At 39.5% G+C, this 20622-nt stretch overlaps 3 protein-coding genes across 3 annotated transcripts; 2 read left to right on the top strand and 1 right to left on the bottom strand.

Moving 5' to 3' along the window:
• The first annotated feature begins 6381 nt into the window (after positions 1–6381).
• On the top strand, positions 6382–8319 carry LOC122400954 (seminal metalloprotease 1). The gene is made up of 5 exons (XM_043402751.1): positions 6382–6553; positions 6644–6823; positions 7435–7737; positions 7805–7938; positions 8029–8319. Exons 1-5 carry the CDS (start codon positions 6439–6441, stop codon positions 8191–8193), a joined length of 897 nt encoding a protein of 298 aa, XP_043258686.1. The 5' UTR covers positions 6382–6438; the 3' UTR covers positions 8194–8319.
• On the bottom strand, positions 8244–11489 carry LOC122400953 (serine/threonine-protein kinase fused). Its single transcript, XM_043402749.1, has 9 exons — positions 11130–11489; positions 10904–11017; positions 10686–10831; positions 10451–10630; positions 10241–10391; positions 9964–10157; positions 8781–9823; positions 8506–8693; positions 8244–8433 (listed from the first exon to the last, which is right to left on the bottom strand). The coding sequence occupies exons 1-9, from the start codon at positions 11295–11297 to the stop codon at positions 8374–8376; spliced, it is 2244 nt and encodes a 747-aa protein (XP_043258684.1). The 5' UTR covers positions 11298–11489; the 3' UTR covers positions 8244–8373.
• Positions 11490–18371: 6882 nt separating this feature from the next.
• LOC122401012 (U11/U12 small nuclear ribonucleoprotein 48 kDa protein-like) lies at positions 18372–20389 on the top strand. Its single transcript, XM_043402865.1, has 5 exons — positions 18372–18696; positions 18757–18925; positions 19025–19087; positions 19318–19462; positions 19541–20389. Exons 1-5 carry the CDS (start codon positions 18565–18567, stop codon positions 20154–20156), a joined length of 1125 nt encoding a protein of 374 aa, XP_043258800.1. The 5' UTR covers positions 18372–18564; the 3' UTR covers positions 20157–20389.
• The last annotated feature ends 233 nt before the right edge of the window (positions 20390–20622 follow it).

Genomic DNA, 20622 nt, shown 5'->3' with positions numbered 1-20622 from the left:
AAATATTGGCGGGAAAGGACAAGATCCCACGATCGAGGGTACTCGTACGAGCCGGCGTCGAATCTGCATCTGGTCCCTGATAATTTGTTTGTCCAAACCAGAAGAATTGGTACGATTTATTCGTGGCGAATCTCTCTTTCTCCCTCTTTCTATCCGAGTGGTGGCTGCACGGGTCTTTCTATCTCTGTTCGTTCCTCGTTGCTCCGATGCCGATTCGACGGTCCCGACCCGTTGCTCCTTGTCGCCGTGCCTCCATCCTCCTGTTGCGAGAGCCGTTCACACGAGAATTCGCAGATTCGGCAGCCGAACCAAACGTGGCCGAGAGGCCGACGACCGCGACTTTCTCCTCTTATGCTAATTTCGTTAATACGCTATTTTCACGACTCTCGTACTATACAGGCATGCCACTTCACCGTTCGGCGTCTGATGTACGAGGCGACGAAGAAAAGAAATATGTATCCTCGACGAACGGCGATAATTAATTAAGAAACAGTCCGTGGACCCCCCAGTGTTACGTAAAATCGTATCCAAGCATTTCAGAAAGTCGAACGAATTCGTACGCGAGCGTTTTCGAACGAACGAGGCGGCACGGAGCCCCGAAAATCGACGTGGAAATTTTGCGGTTTCCGACGCGCCAAGTTTAATCGATGGATGTAGACAATGACGGGAATATAACAAACGTACGACAGTCACCGATATAGTCGAAAGAATTTCGAAGGTCCGAATCGTTTTGATTTCAACTTCGGAATCTCGATCGATCGGTCGGTTGGACGGCCCGGTCGGTCAGTTTCTCCAAATGACGTGGACAAGCATTATAGCGAGTGACACCGGTGGTGATACAGTGCGAGGACAGAGTTCGTTGCCCCGTAAAAGAAGGCGGGTGTATTGGCCCCGACTGGCGTTTCTGGGTTTACTACCTCTGCCCGATCGCAAATAACCGTCGGTCTGTACCCCGTAAGCTGTTGTACATTATCGAACGCGATTGGCCAGTAGAAAAGCGCGACGCGCGTTCCTTTTACGAGGTACACCTTCCGAATTTTTTTTAATCCAAGACACTAGGCACCGGAGGAACTGTTCGTGCGGTTTTCTGTCCAAGCCGAATAACGACGCGATGACACGATCATGAAGTTTGATATTCGATATTAAATTTTCTACGACGTAAAAATATAATATTGGAATATGATTTACTTTTGTTAGCCACGAAAATATCGCACAACGTCTTTAGTCTTTACGTTGATTTGGCAAGATCCACTCTTCAAAGTTCAATTTGTTAATTTAAGAACTCAACAATGCTAATTTGAACGAAAGCTACACTCGTGTAGAGTATCACCGATCATAACATATTCGACAGAGCACTCAGAATATTATTAATAACTCTTTCGTCGTTAGAGTGAATTGCATAGAAAAATTCATGCACTATCTTCACGAACGTACCAACGAAAAAACAAAATTCCAAAAACCATCCACTTTATAGAGACACGAGGAAATTCCCTTAACATAGTTTGCGATCGAAACGATAGAAAGGATAAGAGACGTTCTGTAGGTTGGCATGGGTCATCGGGGGTCGACGTACTCGAAAGTCGAAGCTTTCCCGTCTCATTTGCATTCTGCTTCCACCCGATATTGTCTATCATCAAAGTTTCTAACCCGAATTTACGATCGGAACCGAAGAACTGGCAGCGTTCGGGTCCGAGAAAGTGTCCCGGTCGCGTTCGCGTGTAAGTTTGACGGTTGCGCGTCGAGAAACGGAGAGGAATCAAAACGAAATTGGCGAGACAATGAATAAACGCGATGGCGACCGAGTCGCGAAAGGTGGTAGTTGTTGGTAGCGATGGCGATGGCGATGACAACGGCAGTAGCGGTGCCGGTACCAGTGCCGGTGTCGGATCGGCTACCGGCGCGGCGTCCGTAACCGTGGCTATGCGGCACAAAACCTGGTGGGGATGGAGGACACTTTCACTCTCGCAGGTGTATGACCGAGTCGAGAGCTCGGAACTACTCGTTACCTGAACGAAAGAGTCGCAGAGAGACAGAAAAAGAGAGGGAGATTGAGACGGAGGAGAGGGAGAAGCTACAAGGGAACGTAACAAAGAAATAGGATAGATCGGAGCCCCTCGAATCCTCTATCCTGCCGATTTTTTGCCCAAGATGACTCCGAATATACTTTTCAAATTGGCCAAATGCACACCCCGCGATATAAAGATATGGTCCAGTCTTAAATATTGCTATTATATCTTTCTTCGGTTATATACAGTAGTGCCCACATAAGTGACCGAATTTTTGCCCACATAGATGACCAGTTATCCCCACCAATTCTTAGAAGCGAAGCGGCTTCAAACATCGAGCGTGTCGAGTGTAACTTGACGCCGGTCGTTATCGATACATTGTATATATGGTTTCGGGTGTCAGCTATTATATCTCATTCGCACTTATCCTCTTTCCTTATCTCCGTTGAATTCTGAGGATTAATCATGCCCACATAAGTGACCGAGGCCGGTCCCGAGCACTACTGTATTTGCTTTCAAGGATGTCTCTATGGTTACTTCGATCGACGCAAATCTTCGATGTCTTTAATTACACCTATTAAATGTTTGTAATTCTGTAAGTTCAGCTAGCATATTTTTTAAGCTTCTTCTACGGGATTCGTCGTTGAAGAATACGATGGTAGAGCAAATGGAGTATCGTGTGATCGAAAGAATGAATTTTTTTTTAAGTATGCCAGGGGTGCTATTTTTTATCACGGAGTGTAGAAGAGAAAGGCAAACGATCGACCATGAATTATCGATCGTAAGAGATAGGAGAAGGTACGAGGTAAACGGAAGGGAAGTTTAGTAAAAAGGGATCAACGATTCATAAAGCAGACGGCACCGTCGCGCGTGGTCCGTTAGAAAATGGCCCAGCGGTCACATGCTTGCACGTACCAGCCAACCTGCATCGCTTTTTCTTCTTGCGTCGATTTTATTCGTCGTCGCATAGTTCGCTGACTAGCTGACACGTTTGCTCCTGTAGGCATTTCGTTATTCGACCCGAATACATCTATCGCGAGACGCCTGAAAATTTGGCGGCGACACGAAAGGAAATTTAATAGACACAAATTCCTCGGTACTAATACATACGTCGACCTCTCACCTACCCTCGTCGATCTTTTGTTTCACGTTTCGCGTGTAAGAAAGAGAATAGTAAGAAAAACGAGATGATATAAAGACACAAGTGTTGAAAATTATCTCCATATTTGATGCTAATCGGTTAATTATAACTTGAGATATCATGGTAACTATTTCGAAAAATAAGAATAAAATGGTTTGAATGTTCCAGACTAGAATAACCCCTTAAAATTATCTTTAGCCATCGCAAAGTAGTTTCCCCCCTTAATTCCGAATGGGACGCGTACTCGGCCAAGTCATTTATTATTCTAAATAAGAATGGAAGTACTGATTTACGTTTCTCGAGAGTTTTTAAATTACACTCGGCTCAATATTGAATTATAATCGTGATTTTGAAAAGCATCGAAAGCCATTCGAATCGATCCGAAAGGAGGTGTGTATAAACACGCTTACGTGTGTCGATAAGTAGCAAACAACGACGGAGTGTAATGGGGGTAGGGAGGAGGATGGCAAGAAAGAAGAGGTGGGCGACTCGTACAGGGATGGAGAGAGAAATAGGGATAGGGATGGAGCGAGAAAGAGACGAGATGGACCGAGAGGAGGCTGGCCGAAGGTCACTGAACCGCGAAAGAGCATCGTTTTTTGATCAGTGTACGCACTACCGAAATACATTCCCGTCTCGAGGCTCGAGACGATCCCGATGCTTCCAAGTGATCCCAGTGGGTCAGTGGTTCACGAGGAACCAACAAACTTGTGTGCCTCGAAAATATACTCGACGTAAACAAGAAAGCTTTCTTTGGGATATAACAAATTTTGCTCGTTACCTTCCTTCGGATATTGCCGATCCATGCGTGCTGTCGACGATCGTCGGTCCGAGCGAGAAACGCTATCGTCGAACCCACGACCGGCCAGCTTCGATAGACTCGACGTGTTTATCGACTCGTTACGAAGCCAAAGAAAAGATCGTCGAGCAGATTCGTAAGGTCGAAGTAGCACGAACAAGCGACGTAGGTCGTTGGGCAGCTTCGTTGCACGGATACGGTTCACAGTTGATAACCCAGCCTTTATCAACAACCGTTAACCGTGGCGATTGTTTCCGTCGACAAAGGATCGCCCGAGTCGTACATTAACGTGTACACGGGAGGGAATCGAAGGGACACGGGCAACGAAACTTCCATCTCTGCGTTAAGAAAACAAACATGCTGATAAAGAAGTTGGATCGGTTAAAAAAAAAAACAAAAACGAAACGAAAGAAAAAGACCAAAGTTCCAGCGTGTTGGTCGTTAGACGTACTCGTAAAACCCGTGTACTCGCCGCCGTAACAAACGTGAAATAACCATTCTGCTCGCTTGCGGTTCCAAGAAGTCCGGTTAGAATTTAGGCTACGTGGAGCTCCTACTCGAATCTGGAACAGGCTGGTCGTTGACCTTGCTTTCAATACTCTTTGAGAAGATTTTCAGGCATGATTACGAACTTGGTGAAACGACCCTGTTGTTCCAATGCAATTTCGAGAATTCGGAAACGCCCGACACGATGCCCTGACCCATCGAATCGTAATACCATCGAGAAAAATCGCTTTTAGGCCTGCAATTCGCGATCGAGGACCGCGCAAACTCTTGATCGACGCGCGGCGAGATTTGTTTTTATCATTCTTAGCGATAAAGGTATGCGGCTAACTATTTGCGACCTCTAACGGTTGATCGTTGTCGCGTAGTCGCAACGTATCCTTTCCGCATTAATTTGACCTACGTAATTACATAATAGGAGCGTGCGTGTTCGAACGATTAGCGCTTCGGGCAGGCAACTATCGTTAAATCTTTTTTAATAATTTTATTATGTCCTATTTAATTTGCTGGTGATAATATTTCTCGCTGTACGTACACAAACAAAACGAAAAAAGAGCGATCAGTATAGATAACCAATGTGAATATACGATACTTTGGTAAGGTGGTGTGAATGCAAGATGTCACCGACGCTAACCACTGTGCTCGAATCGACATTTTCTAGGTGACCGTTCGTCCTGAAACGATTCGACTTGGCAAGGGTTGCGATAGCAGGGCCATTTCTTTTTTTTTTACGAAAGGATGCTGTAACGGTTGCGGTGGTGGTGACGAATGAAACACCACCGGACAACAATCGGACAAGACATATAAGAGAGTACGTGACTGGGAGGGAAAGGCACTAAACGATTCCAAGATGATATATGTCCATGTACTGAATTACACGGCCGACTACCGAATCATTTTGACCTACATCCGATACCAACCGATACCGAGATCGCTGTTGCCTCGAGCATCTGGAATCGGTATGCGTACCGAGGATTTGAACGCACGAATTGCTCCGAGTTCTATCATTTCGTTTCGCTCCTTCCTTCAAAATCAATGATATCGAGTGGACAAAAAGAAACTACCTTTCCTTTGATTCCTATCTTTCCTCGTTTTCTTCGCGTCAACTGACCTCGCCCAGGTAATATTCCTAAAACTTATTAAATTCCTATTCGCGATATATTATGGTATATTTAGGGGATCAGTGATGATTTGGAGTTTCATCTCCTATTATAAAACTTGCTATCTTCAAGGAAAAACAACCACATTATTTCGGTTAAAAAAAAAAAAATAACGTACTTAAAATGTGTTTTAAAAATCATACGAGAAAGTCTTACGTATTTTTAGCAAGATGTTCCTGAAAAAGCATTAAAAATTCACATCGAACGAAGGGACCGTAAGATACTTTCGAAAAATGGTAACGATGTATGACATTTCAAGCATAGGTAAGGTAAAGCAAGTGTCTACGCTTTGACGTTTAACGGATATCGCAACTAGGAATAAACAGATAAAAATCCGAATTGGTATGCGCTTCGCGATCTCGTTATCGTTGTTTTCCATAAATTTGCATCGATGCATCGTATCGCTGGAAGAGATTAACGGAAACCTTGCGCTTTCAACAGATTTTCGTCGACGCTGCTGTGTCCCGTATGGCGAGAAGTCCGTCGTGGACGAGCGTCGATCGCTTCGTTGCGTAAAATTTCTTACACGGTGGAAAAATAAGTTGCAGGATCGACGGAAACGGTCATCCGTATCGGGTACGACCAAGTTTTATCAAGCGACGCTCGATAACAGGATACGTGAGACGAGTGTCGAATGCTTCTAGTTTACGTACTTCCTCGCGTATATAAAGATACGATGGGAATTGAACTTCTACAGCGTTTACGTCGTTCGTCGAAGAAGACCAGCATCGAACGAATTTCTCGTCCACCGCGTACAAAATGAGACGCACGGTCGATGGTAAAAATATCGCGTTTGCACGGATAACGGTATTGTTCTTGGTATTAACGATGGGAATCGGTACGAATTCGAACTCGATCGGTCGCGATCTGAAACAAACAGACGTCCCGCCGACACCCAAGTTCCGAGGCACATTCGGCGAGAGACACGCTCACGAAACGATTGGTATATGATCACGATCGATAAAAGGAAAATGAAAAAGGAGAAAAAAAAAAATACAATATACAATCTGTCTTCTTTATTTGTTGTCGACAGCAAGCCGCATCAGATCGTGGACGAAAGCAGACGAACAGAACCTCTGGGAATTGAGCGGTCTGTACGAAGGAGACATAATGCTTACCGGGGAACCGGACGAATCGAAGAACGGTTTGGTGAAAACTGCGTCCCGTTGGCCCGGAGGAATCGTGCCTTATTACATAAAAGAAGAGGATTTCGGTAATTATAGTTGGATTCGTTACGAAAGCGATAGAGCCAACGGGTTGAAGCTGTTCGTACGCGTATACATGGTGTCCTGATAAATACATTATCAGCAAAGGATGATTATTCGTAATAAAATATAGAATAAAATTCTTTCTACGAGGCTTCGCTTTCTAGAAAATTATATTTTGACACGTCTTTAGATTTACATGCATTTAACCGAGTTTCGACATGGTGTTACGCGTTCAAAGATTAATTATTTATCTGTTTGTAACAGTTATTTTCAGAACCTTCTCAATCCCTGCTTATTGCAGATCCTAGTTTAGCTTGCGTCGATGATATCGTGTAATAGGAACGATAAAATGTAAATCATGACCTTACGGTTTACATATGGAAACAAGATCGCAAGGATATACCGCGGTATGTACCAAGATCCGTGAAGTCAAGAACTCGGTTAAATGCAGGCGTGTCTGAGAAATTTTCAAAATCGATTTCCTAGTAAAACGAAACCATACGGAAAAAAAATATATTATTTTCGATTTACTTATTCGCGAGGAATCACTATCCGCTGATATTATATTTCACGGGTCTGCTTACACGTACTATCGCGTTTGCGATCCTTTGCGTAGACGAGGAAGATATCGAAGTAATCGAGGGCGCTATAAAGGAATATCACGACAGCACGTGCTTACGTTTCCGGCCTTACAACAAAACGGACGCCAACTACATTACTATAGAGGGCAAAATGTCGGGATGTTGGTCCTTGGTTGGTCGACACAATCAGGGACAAGTGGTTAACTTACAAAATCCGGGATGTGTGCAACATGGCGTGGTCGTTCACGAGTTCATGCACGCGTTAGGCTTTTATCATCAACAAAGTGCCGCGAATCGAGACGAATGGGTCATGATACACTGGAAAAACGTCAAGCGAGGTGAGCTACCGATCCGCTACTGGCGAACATACTAGACCAAATTGTAATGTTTTCTTTACCGTATTAGGTAAGGAACACAATTTTAACAAGTACGACAACAATACTGTCACCGATTACGGAATCGGTTACGATTATATGAGCGTGATGCACTACAGCTCGCATGCATTTTCGAAAAATGGCGAACCAACCATTACACCAAGGGTAAGTACGAAATATCGAGCTACGCGTAAACTAGACCGACTCTACGTTAATCGCAATCACGATTCGTGTGTTTTTCTTTACGTCGCGCAGAAGGAAAAGGTGAAGCTCGGACAACGAAAAGGACTCAGCGGAAAGGATATATTGAAACTACAAAAGATGTACAAAGATGAATGCGACGGTCGACAACCTGAAGGAAGCTCGGGCAACGACTCGTCGGACAATATATCTATCGACTGGATCTTTAATTCAGTATAAAATCAATTCGTATAATCATTTCAGACGACTAAGTATTGCTTAGGCTTTGTTTAAAGCAAATCTGTGTATAATGCTTTCGTAGAAATAAAGATAACGATGAAGTTACGACTCTTAGTTAAAAGAATAAAAAAGGCAACGTAATACTGTGTCGTTGAACGCAAAAGCGCGTTAGTAGATACGTCACTCGACGTTTCGAAAAACCTTCCATTTCTTCACTTCGGTGATTGCATCTTTTGCGGCCTAAAAATATCCCTCGTACATATTCCCAGGTCTCTTTTCTAATAATTTTTATCCAGTCATTCTATTACTTACGAGCCGCACGGTTTGGTCGGGATCCGAGACTATTAATCTCTCTAGCGCGTTCCTCAATGTTCCACTCCAGAAACACGTTACAGACGTTCGCAAATGAATGGCCAATAGTCTAATCAAGTGACAAGTTCTCCTTATAAGTACTTCTTCCGAATGTGTAACCAGTTGAACGAACAGTTTATCCGCATGCCCTTTTATGAAAAGTATATTTCATTCGTATTAATGTAAACGTTAATCAGACTATCGGGAAAACGATCATTTCCCATCGTGAAACTTACACGACATCGATGGGAATAAAATGACGTCTTCGATCAGACGAGCCTTTTTCGGGAGAGTACGTAATATATGGTTGAAAATCGCTATTAGATCCGCGACTATTCGTGTCTTTTTCTTCTTCAAGAGCAACAATTGCCGCAGAAACTCAAACCCGTTCACGGTATAAATAGCGTTACAGAACTGAGTAAGAAATTTTTGTTGGGCATGAGCTAAACTACAAAGCACGAGTATGGTGTATTCCAGGGTCTGAAGTTCGTCCGAGGTCAATTTTGACGCCAATTTGGTTTTTGCGTTCGTGGGTTCGAGTTTTTCGTACGGTTCGTGGGGCTCGGATCGTTCGGACATTAAAAGTTTCAGAGCGTAGACTAAATTCGGTACAACCTTAACACCCAAATAGACTCGCTGTATCTTAAACACGATAGGTCGCTTCAATGGAAGGGCAAGTGGTAAGGACAACAGACAAGCAATGTATTTGACAACTCGATAATTAACCGTCAAGTTTCTCAACGGGGATATCAATACCGAAACACAATTTTCTTGAAGCAGCGAGTCCAATTCGCCGTTCATGATTTCCTCCATGGACTTTTGTAAAAACGCGATCCATTCCTCGGTTTCTATCGGACTTTCGACAGCTTTCGGATTCCAATCGGGTAATTTGTTATTATGCGATACGACATCGCCATCGCCCGCTGAATAGTCTCTTCCGGTATACGATTCGTTTCTCTGATAATAAACTGCTTCAGTTTCTGGCGAAACAACTAGTTGCTCGTAACTTGACGTATCGTCCTCGGGTTCAACGCACCTGTTACTGTTCATCATTTCTTCCTCTTCTCGATTTTGCATTTGCCTTTGTTCGACGCTTTGACACGACTCTGAATGGTCTACAAACATATTGTGCGCTAACGATACCCTGAAAGGTCCATCGTGTTTGCAGAATAGGCTTTTGCTTTCCGGGATTGACGTAAGCGGTGGCACGCGTTTACGATCTACCATTGTTTCCAAAGTTCTCCCCCCATACGCCGTTGGAACAGTATCCCTTAAAAATCTGTGTTAACGTGAAACTATCGTTAATCGAAATTCATATTGCCGTGCAAACTTGTTCATGACACACACGTACATACACGCGTATTCCCTACTGGATGAAACACACAGTCAAATATGTCGAATAGAATTGTATATATGTACTTAGCCTGTGAATCTGTAAGATTCATATCAACATCGAGATACTGTGGCTGATTTTCTGTAGCCTGGCTCACGGGTACGGGTGTAGCGAATGGTGTAGATATACTGCTGACTTTTAAAAGAGATTTTTCGAGAAAAGGATGCTCTAGAAGGGCAGGCCACGTTAACCGTTGCGACGGATTCTTTTGTAGTAGTCCCTAATTATAAATGGATTATCGACAAATGAAAACACAATGAGAAACTTAAATGGTTAAGAAGAATTATGTAAATGAATTACAACCTGTAGGAAGCTTTTACATTTTTGCGATACGACGTGAAAACGCGACCACTTTATGGATTCAAATCTGATCAATTCGATTAAATGCAAAATAGAATCTGTTTGGAAAGGTGGAAGACCTTGGATCATTTGATAAACTACACAACCAAGAGACCTGAAAACAACATGGTTTGTATACTATGTACATCAAACCTTGTAGCTTGCAAAACGCACCATAAATCTGCATTATGATCATATGGATGTTCTTCTATGAGTTCTGGAGCCATGTACAATGGTGTTCCTTTTATAGAAGTTAGCACCTGTGTTTTTGTGCTCATACAACGAGCAAACCCAAAATCACATAACACTGCCTCTCCGTTGTCTTTAATGAGTACATTTTGCGGTTTAAGGTCCCTAAATGGACGACTTGTTAGCATTAGGAAATACATTGAGGAATCAGAATGCTAACCTGTGTAATATTCTTTTGAAGTGCAAGTACCAAAGGCCGGAAACAAGATTGCAAGTTAACTTTTGCACATCATTTTCAGGCAAGGGACCTTTCTCATCTAATAAATGGCACAAACTCTGATTCACGTACTGAGTCACAACTACTATCTGAAGGAAAAATTACTCTCATGCAATGTAAAATGTATAGTTTTTATACATGTGTGAAACATGCATTGGTACCTTAGTTTTTGTTTCAAAGGAATCGAGCATTTGTAGAATGTTTGGATGAAAAACTTGTCTTAGGATTTCACGCTCTTGGCGCAAGCTATTCAGCTCCTTGGATGATTTACCACGCTGCATGATCACATTTTGTTTACACCAGCACCAACACAAGCAAAAGGTACGAAATTAATGGAAGGAACAAGAACTAACGAGAGTCTTGTTGGACTAAGAATGTTTTGTTTACCTTTTCAATCACTTTGTAAGCTACTGTTCTACGAGTGTGTCGAACGAGTGCTTTGTATACTCGTCCAAAAGATCCATGGCCTACTTCTTGTATCATTTGATACTTTCCTGATGGATCAGTAACATTATACATTCCTGTTGCTAATTCAATTTGCCACTGGTCCATCATTTTAAATACTTATACCGAATGAACTAGTGCAATCCAGCACCGTACGATGAGTAAAGACGTATTTAAGTAAAATAAGGCACTTTCTACGGTTTTTACCGTAATAATGTAGAATTAACCATGTACATTCGGTTTAGATCGGTTTGGATCAGTTTGGATCAAGTACACGAGCATTAATTCGGTTTGGCGCTATGAATGCTCATAAGGACTAGAGTGACGCCACTGCTATCAACTTGTGTTCACAAAAGATTCTGTGAGCGTTTACAATCAGTGTGGCCAGATCTGGCATAATTGAGTGCATCGAAATCGACAACAGTAACGACGAACTTCCTTAGCGTCTAACGGAATGGTGGGGATAGCAGGCATACACTACCGCACGAGCCACGTGTACGTGAGCTCGGCACTTCGCACAACTTCGGCAAATCGATAAAGAACGCTAGTGTGAGCCTTTCCTTCTTGCTCTTGCAAAAGAGAAACAGCTGAAATACGACCTCGCGATAATCGGCATACGATTCCAAGTCTCGACTGCCCCAGCATTTTTACTTTCCGACCTATATGTAAGGTATAAGGAAATTTATAAAGTATCATAATGAAAAAAAATTTCGAAATTTTTTTTTAGCGGAAATACACGTTTTGGGACCCCCTGATCATATTGTGACTATTGAAAAAAACGATATTTTTTTTTGTTCCTTTGCTATTGACATGATTGCGTCTAAACGGCTGAATGAATTTCAATGAAATTTAACATTTAAGTTTTATGTTCTCGTTTTAAGGTCTCATTATATTTTAAGCGTGATCAGTTCCCATATAATGATGATTATACGTCTGTAGTTTTATAATTATTTCGATACATATACATCATTTGTAACAAATTTTTAAAGCGATTTATATAAATCTTAAGAAGGATTAAGATCAAATATACTTTTCTCCTATCTTTCCTAGACAGGAAAAATTAAACGAAATCTTATGCCTTGCATACCTACCTAAACCACATAAAAAACGTATTCCACAAATATTTTAGAATAATGTTGTTCAAAGCAGTCTTACTCGTAAAGGGTTAATTAAGGGTTAATTAAAATGAAAAACCACTCTTAGCCAGTACCGTGCACGCTACAGAAATAGATTACTACTGACTTTTCCCACTATGTTTTTTAATAACCGTATCAAATTGTTACACACAATCAAATGTTATATATTTGACTTAACTTTACATAACAAAATAATTGTAACGATAGGTAAAAGAATAACGTGCACGCTACCGTTCAATGGAAACCACGGGAAGGTGGTGGTCACTTCCATCAGGAGGGAAATGTAAAAAATTGTTATTTCTTTGTAACATTATCACATGCCATATATTAGAACGTCTATATTCTTCTTTCCTTTTTTTTTGATTCCCCTCTAAATTCATTTCTGCAAAATGAAATATATTAAATTGTCGTCTATATACTGCTATTCATTCAATAGAACTTTATTTCGTACGTGCCGTAGGTCATTCTGAGACATTTAAATTGAAAAAAAGCTTTCGCGTAGGTATTCTGTAATTTTCTGTTCTTTCGCTTTTCTGCTTTTATATCATGGAAACGGTTGTGAAATCGAAGAATAAGTGTAAGCGCGGTTTTTTATCTTCATGGATAAATGATCATAGATTTAAATCATGGATACGTGCAGTACCCCATGATAGAAGTCGTTTTTATTGTACGTTTATGCAATAAGTCTTATTCTTGCGGTTCCTCAAACGTGTATAGACACGGAGAATCTGGGTGTCATAAAAAAAATAGTACTTCTAAAAGGACTTTTATGCCTCAATGGCTTGAGAATGATTATTTCAAGCCATGGTTGCATAAAGTCGATGGCGACCCTTATTCGTGGTTCTGTTCGGTTTGCAACAATCAATTTTCATGTCGATTATCGACGATTTATAATCATGCAGATTCTCAGTGTCACATTGAGAATTATAAAAAGAGTAACGATAACGCAGACAATTTGAATAATAATTTTACGACGCAATCCGAAGAATCGCCTCTGTCGTTGGATGAAAGGATAAAATCCGCGGAAATCAAATTTGCCAAATTAATAGCCGAAAAAAATATTCCGTATCGAACCGCAGAGACGATTCTTGAAGTTTTCAAAGACATTGGGCAAGATCCTGATGTCTTGAAACATATGTCGTTCGGTCGAACAAAGTGTTCAAATATTATATCAAACGTTTTGTATCCTTTAGAAACAAAACGTATTTCTAGTGTTTTACAAAACACTAAATTTTCTATTTATATTGACGAAACATCCGACTCGACCAACGAGAAATGGATGACGTTTCTTGTTCGTTATGTTGCACCCGAGACTTTGGATGTTCGAACGGAATTGGTAGAATTATTACATCTTGATGCCAGAAATTGTGACGCAGATAATTTATATAAAACATTTGAAATTGCCATGATAGAAAGAGAAATTCCGTTCGAAAATATTGTCGCGTTGTCATGTGACAACGCTGCTGTCATGACAGGGCGACACTCGTCCTTTATGACAAAGCTTGCAACAAAATGCAGGGACAAATTTTTGACTGTCCGCTGTCCATGTCATCTGTCTGCAATGGTAGTGCGCGAAGCGTGCAATACCATTCCAGACATATGCGAGGAGTTGTTACGAAAAGTAGCAACTTTCATATACAGTAGTCCCAAACGTTCGGCTATATTCCGCGAATTTCAGCAATGTTTTCAAACAACCGACAGAAAAATTTTAAAATTGTGTTCTACGCGATGGTTATCGCATTATACATCCGTAGTTACACTTTTAGAGAATTGGGACTCTGTATTGCTTTTTTTGCAAGAATTGACAATAAGCGAGAAATCAGAGTCCGGGGAACGTCTGTTAATCTCGATGCAAAATCCAGAGGCCAAAGCATATCTTTATTTTCTAAATTACGCTCTTGAGTTTTTTTATAAATTTAGCATTTTCTTTCAAACTCAAGAGACAAGAATTCATTTGCTTCAAAAGACTGCGGCAGAACTTTTATGCGATATATTACGCAATTTTCTGAAACCGCAGCTTTTGAAACACATGGATTTAGTAAGAATGATGAATTTTTCTGTAGTCGAAAATCAACTTCCATTTAATAGTATAAATTTAGGAACAGAGTGTCTTAATTTTCTGCATCAACTGAATGCAGAAGGCAAGTCCGACATCGTAGAAACCGTAAGGAAAAATTGTTTAATGTTTTATATTACAGCTGCAAACGAAATTCGTCATCGATTGGCAATCGATGACGAATTTCTTAGCATGTTGTATGTTTTTGAACCAACTTTTATATTAAATGATACAAATAGAGACATTTCCTTCAGAAATGTTCTCTTAATCGCTAAGAAATTCGGCGGTTTCGACGAAGAAGGACTGCAAACAGAATGGTCAGTATTGCCTTTGGAATTTACAACGAAAGGTAGACAGACGCTTATCGAGATGAAATTCGATGGTTTCTGGAAAACAATTTTATTAACGCGAAATTTGGACTATAAAATTAAATTTCCTGAATTAGTAAATACAATTAGATCACTTCCAAATTCCAATGCCGATGCAGAAAGATTGTTTTCCATGTTACCTGACATAAAAACAAAGAAACGGAATAAACTTTCTTCGGCCAGCGTCAACTCTATTTGCGTTGTGAAATCTTCGTTAAAGGCGCAGAGGGAAAACTCTCAACCCATGGAGGTAGATGACGATCATCTAGCTCTATTGTATTCCAAAAATTTATATCATAGATTTGCTAAGAAGCAAAAGTGTAATTTAAGATTAAACGCAACATATGACAATAACTTTGAGAATTTTCCCGCTACGTCATATGACGAAAATTAAGGTACCGATTTACTACAGAGCTTTTCTCTAGAGAGATTTTTCTCTCCAGAGAAAAGCTCTTTAGTAAATTCGTACTATTAGGCTGCAATGACAGTATAAACATTTTCATGCGACGTCGCGGTAGACTGGTCTTGTTACGTCAACGGTACCGTGACGTAGGCGCAACAAGGTGTGATGCATGTATGTGCCATAACGTCACGCGAAAGCGCTTACACTGCAACCGCAGTCTTGTTAGTGATGTCCAAAATATTTTTTTTTGGACATCGCTAATATGTAAATAGTCGTTCAATTTGTCTCGTGTTGTTACTCTTTTTACGTATTTCGCTTGCTGTAAATACTATTCTGCTTGCTCTAACTATCATTTTTTTCTTCATTTATTTGCTTATATTTTGCCGTATATTTTTAGTTAGTGAAATTGCTTGCTGTAGATAGTGTGGCTATGACGTAGAATGTCGCGCCTTGTTACACTTACGTCACGGTACCGTAAGAGCAACAATGCACGACATAACGTGCCAGCTTAATCGCAAACGTCCTATCCCGACATCCCATCCTTTGGAAATGTAAACAATTATATCATTTTTCCATTTTTATGGCTCGTGTGTATATTAATAAAAATTAATGCATTCACGAGTTAGTTTTTCATTATATTGTAATTTCATTACATTAATAAAAACATTTTAATATACGGCATGTGATAATGTTACAAAGAAATAACAATTTTTTACATTTCCCTCCTGATGGAAGTGACCACCACCTTCCCGTGGTTTCCATTGAACGGTAGCGTGCACGTTATTCTTTTACCTATCGTTACAATTATTTTGTTATGTAAAGTTAAGTCAAATATATAACATTTGATTGTGTGTAACAATTTGATACGGTTATTAAAAAACATAGTGGGAAAAGTCAGTAGTAATCTATTTTTGTAGCGTGCACGGTACTGGCTAAGAGTGGTTTTTCATTTTAATTAACCCTTAATTAACCCTTTACGAGTAAGACTGCTTTGAACAACATTATTCTAAAATATTTGTGGAATACGTTTTTTATGTGGTTTAGGTAGGTATGCAAGGCATAAGATTTCGTTTAATTTTTCCTGTCTAGGAAAGATAGGAGAAAAATATATTTGATCTTAATCCTTCTTAAGATTTATATAAATCGCTTTAAAAATTTGTTACAAATGATGTGTATGTATCGAAATAATTATAAAACTAAAAACGTATAATCATCATTATATGGGAGCTGATCACGCTTAAAATATAATGAGACCTTAAAACGAGAACATAAAACTTAAATGTTAAGTTTCATTGAAATTCATTCAGCCGTTTAGACGCAATCATGTCAATAGCATAGGAACAAAAAAAAAATATGTTTTTTTGTAGTAGTCACAATATGATGAGGGGGTCCTAAAACGTGTATTTCCGCTAAAAAAAAATTTCGAAATATTTTTTTCGTTATTGAAATTCACTTATTGTTAGTCGTTGAGGAACAAAAAAAATGTCTTTTTTTCAATAGTCACAATATGATCAGGGGGTCCTAAAACGTGTATTTCCGCTAAAAAAAAACTTCAAAATTTTTTTCATTATGATACTTTATAAATTTCCTTATACCTTACATATAGGTCGGAAAGTAAAAATGCTGGGGCAGTCGAGACTTGGAATCGTATGCCACTTATCGCGAGATCGTATTTCAGTTGTTTTGTCTTTTACAAGAGCAAGAAGGAAAGGCTGACACTAGCGTTCTTTATCGATTTCCCGAAGTTGTGCGCAAGCGCCGAGCTCACGTACACGTGGCTCGTGCGGTAGTGTATGCCTGCTATCCCCACCATTCCGTTAGACGCTAAGGAAGTTCGTCGTCACTGTTGTCGATTTCGATGCACTCAATTATGCCCGATCTGGCCACACTGTTTACAATAACTATAATGGCGTCATTACTATTAATTTATATTCACTGTTGCGGTCGCCGCCTGGCGCCGTGTAGCAGAAGCTCTGGGGGGCGCGAGGTTTAAATCAGATTACACGAATGTAATAGGAAAGGGAGACAAAGTGGAGTCCGCGCCAATTCTACGGTTTAAAAGTGGTTAGAGATTCTTTTAATGACTTCACTTCGGGTCATAGATTAGCCAATAATTTATTGGAAACGGATGTTTGGATAGTCGTGAGCTCCCCTTTGATCCCTTCTCCTAGGTGTGTAATTCCAGGACTTGGGCCGTGCGCTATCGATTGCCGGAAACGGGCTGCGTGCAAAAGCCGATGACGGCCACGTGCCGCAGAGGACCGTTCTCGAGGGATCGGGGGGTGTGCCGAGGAACGCGCGTGCGAGAGTTTTGCGCCTGGCCCGAATAAAAGAAAAGACGATCGGGAGGGGCCTACGTGTGGGCTGGGCCTCGACCGGCCGGCAGAGCGACACTTGAATCCGGAGATCGAAAGTGAACGGACGTAGCATTGTAACTTAAGCGAGATCGTACATGTATCATTTGAGTTGATTAAAGAGAGAAGCATTTTGAATTAAGAGAGCGGAAGTGTACGAACGGGTTATAATAATTCCTGCGAAATCTCGGTTGTTTTGTTTTATATTCCTTTATTGAGTTAATTAAAGTTCTATTTACGTATGTTCAAATCGTTGTATCCATTTATTATTTTCCTTATCTAGCGATCTCCGTTTGAAACTCCCGCGTCCAAGGAGCAGAGTGCCTTAGCACTCCACGGGCAGCGTTCCCCGCCGAATTCCCTACGAAGTTTCGGAAATACGCCGCCGGACGCGCAACATCACAGAAGGTGCATTCGATTTAAATATTATGTTTACAAATACTATAAGCAATTATTTGATTTGATTCTTAAACGTTTATACTTTATTATGCTTTTTATTCAATTTCAAGCTGTAAGTAGTTGTAAGCGTATCAAAATTAAGACTAAATAAATGTAACAAAACTAAATATTTAATGGTTCCTTATACAATTTCTTGAACCCCCACAAATCTATGATCCTTTTAAGGTCAATATAATTTTTAGTTCATAGATTAAGAACCACTGCCTTGAACTATTTATATACGTATTTTTACGTATCTACGACATGCAATATTAAAATATATACTATTGCATTTATATCTAAATTGTTATTAATACAAAATATTACAAGGTCGCTATTTCAGTTCATATGAGAAAACCAGGTTATCATAAACTCCTACCGAATGTGCAATCTATTCCATATCTTGTCTATGGTTTTTAGTATATTATATACGTCTAACCTCATCAATATTAAGATTCTTAGCTTTAAATTAGAGTATTAATTTAGTAATTTTGCACAAACAATTGTGTTGATGCTCACAGCAGTGAAATTTTGAAACTTGAATATCCACGTAGATCGAATATTTCCAGAAATTTCTTAAATATCGTTTGATCGTACACAACCACTTTAAGTAATAAGTAGAGATGTTAAGTTGTTCGTTGGATCAACGCGAAGGACAATATCAAAATTTAAAAGATTTTACAGAAAAAGTCCATCAAGATATTATGGACATTACCTCTGTGGTCGGTTGGACAGTAGAAAGTATAGAAACTGATGTAAGTTAATTGAAAATTTACAAATCTACAAATGTAACCAACATGTATTTGTTTATATAGAATGATAATCGTCTGGTATGCCCATATGATTCATCTCATCGAATTGGGAAGGATATTCTGGACCAACATTTGGAGTTCTGCCAGTGGAAGCAAGAAGGTTACAATGAATTCGATGTACCACTCTCAGAGTCAATGTTACCTTCATGTTCTCCTTTCTCCATAAAGTTAGGTAGGTATTATGCATGTTTAACCCTTTGTGAATGGATATTTTGGGTTAAAATAAAAAATTCAATGTTATATTTATAATAGAGTTTTTTCCAATTTGCAGATGCATCGTTACAAAATAAAATTTTGCAAGAAGCAAGGGAAAAGGATCCAACAATGAAAGTTGGTTAGTACAGTAAAAGAAAACTTAAAAGAGTATCTTTACATGTTTTAAATTGCTTAATTTTTTCCAGAAAGTTATGAGTGTCGTACTTGGCATAAGCTCTATATATCCTTTTTCATGTCCTTTACCAAATACTTATATATTATGAAATATCTTCTTTATGTTTATTCATTTAACTTGTATTTACAATATGTATCTCCTTTCAAAACACAATTTCTTAACACTGATGATAGGTTTGGGTGAGCGATTAGTTCCACGAACATCTGATAGAATCTTCTCAGATTTCACGTGCGATGAGAGGAAAGTATTATATGAATATGTTGTTTCTAATACAGTTAAAACAGACATTGGTCACGATATTACCGATGAACGCAGCCTGTAAGTTTACATAAATAGTGTTTATTCCATTCGTACCGGATGTACAAAATTTTATGGAATGTTCATCTTTTGTTTCAGAAAATGTCAAAACAAGGACAAGAAGTTGTCTTTCTTAGAGTTACTTGTGCAAGAACGTAATTTAAAAAGACGCAGGGCGAAACATAGAGGTGTTCATACAAATAAAAAATCACATACGGAAATTCTTAGAGAGGTTATAAATCAACAGATGGAATTTTACGCCAATGAACTAACAGAAATTCAACCAACTTGTCACGAAACGAAAACTGAAGACATTGTTAAAACTCCAAGTTCGAATAGATATTTTGACGATTCAACGCAAAGTGCATCTCCGTCGTTCAATGAATCGCCGTCCAGATATCGTAATCTTTTTCTTCAGAATTCGCAGAACTATCGTAAAAGTTCGAATTCCCGAAATAATCATACGTACGAACACTCTAATTCTAAAGATCGAGATAAACGTTCGCGAGATTCAACGGAATCGTGGAAAACGCAAAAACATCGAAAACGTAGAAGATCACACTCGAAGGAACGCAATTATGATAAAAAAGGCGAACATTGGCGTACGCGACATAATTACGACAGAGACAATACAAAATCTCGCGAAACAGAAAAATTAGTCGATGGGACTAGTTATTTAAAACGAAGCGCTAATCGACGAAGAAATGACGAATAGTTAATAATATGTATGTCGAAAAATCATTAGACAATTTTATTAATTCTAAGTAACACTCTGTACAAATAAGATGTTATGTTACCTTCTCGTGTGGATATTTTTTTTCCTGCATAGAAAATTCACAAATAATGTGATATTAAACACTCAATTTTAGTAAATCTATAATAACAATAACTTGAAAATTAATTACGAGCAATATTTAGTTTCTGAACATTATCGATACAGACTAGAATGCGACCTCTGCGCTCGTAGCGTTTGGAATTGAGATTAAATATTGGCAGAATAATAATCGCTATCATAATTTTAATTCTTGAACTTGTATTTTTTAATGACTGTGACAGTAAATGATTTATACTTAAAAAAAAATTAATTCTTGCATCACTCTTTGATACAAATACATTTAGTATTGATACTTGTGAAATGTATACATACATTAATAAAAAATCAAACTAATGGTATTTTAGGT

This window comes from Colletes gigas, unplaced genomic scaffold (genome assembly GCF_013123115.1).
Source record: "Colletes gigas isolate AHSC1104 unplaced genomic scaffold, ASM1312311v1 Colletes_gigas_Sc00021, whole genome shotgun sequence".
Taxonomy (NCBI): Eukaryota; Metazoa; Arthropoda; class Insecta; order Hymenoptera; family Colletidae; genus Colletes; species Colletes gigas.
The sequence above is the reverse complement of the archived record's forward strand: the minus strand, read 5'-3'. Positions and strand labels throughout refer to the sequence as shown.

Bases quoted from the DNA above. Each gene is read 5' to 3' on its own strand.
- LOC122400954 (XM_043402751.1), top strand. From the start codon at position 6,439: ATGGGAATCGGTACGAATTCGAACTCGATCGGTCGCGATCTGAAACAA. The intron at 6,554-6,643 runs GTATATGATCAC...TGTTGTCGACAG, and splicing joins ACACGCTCACGAAACGATTG to CAAGCCGCATCAGATCGTGG. The intron at 6,824-7,434 runs GTAATTATAGTT...TCCTTTGCGTAG, and splicing joins CATAAAAGAAGAGGATTTCG to ACGAGGAAGATATCGAAGTA.
- LOC122400953 (XM_043402749.1), bottom strand. From the start codon at position 11,297: ATGATGGACCAGTGGCAAATTGAATTAGCAACAGGAATGTATAATGTT. The intron at 10,832-10,903 runs GTACCAATGCAT...TTTTTCCTTCAG, and splicing joins CCTTTGAAACAAAAACTAAG to ATAGTAGTTGTGACTCAGTA. The intron at 8,694-8,780 runs GTAAGTTTCACG...TTTTCATAAAAG, and splicing joins TTTATTCCCATCGATGTCGT to GGCATGCGGATAAACTGTTC.
- LOC122401012 (XM_043402865.1), top strand. From the start codon at position 18,565: ATGTTAAGTTGTTCGTTGGATCAACGCGAAGGACAATATCAAAATTTA. The intron at 18,697-18,756 runs GTAAGTTAATTG...TTGTTTATATAG, and splicing joins TAGAAAGTATAGAAACTGAT to AATGATAATCGTCTGGTATG. The intron at 18,926-19,024 runs GTAGGTATTATG...TCCAATTTGCAG, and splicing joins TCCTTTCTCCATAAAGTTAG to ATGCATCGTTACAAAATAAA.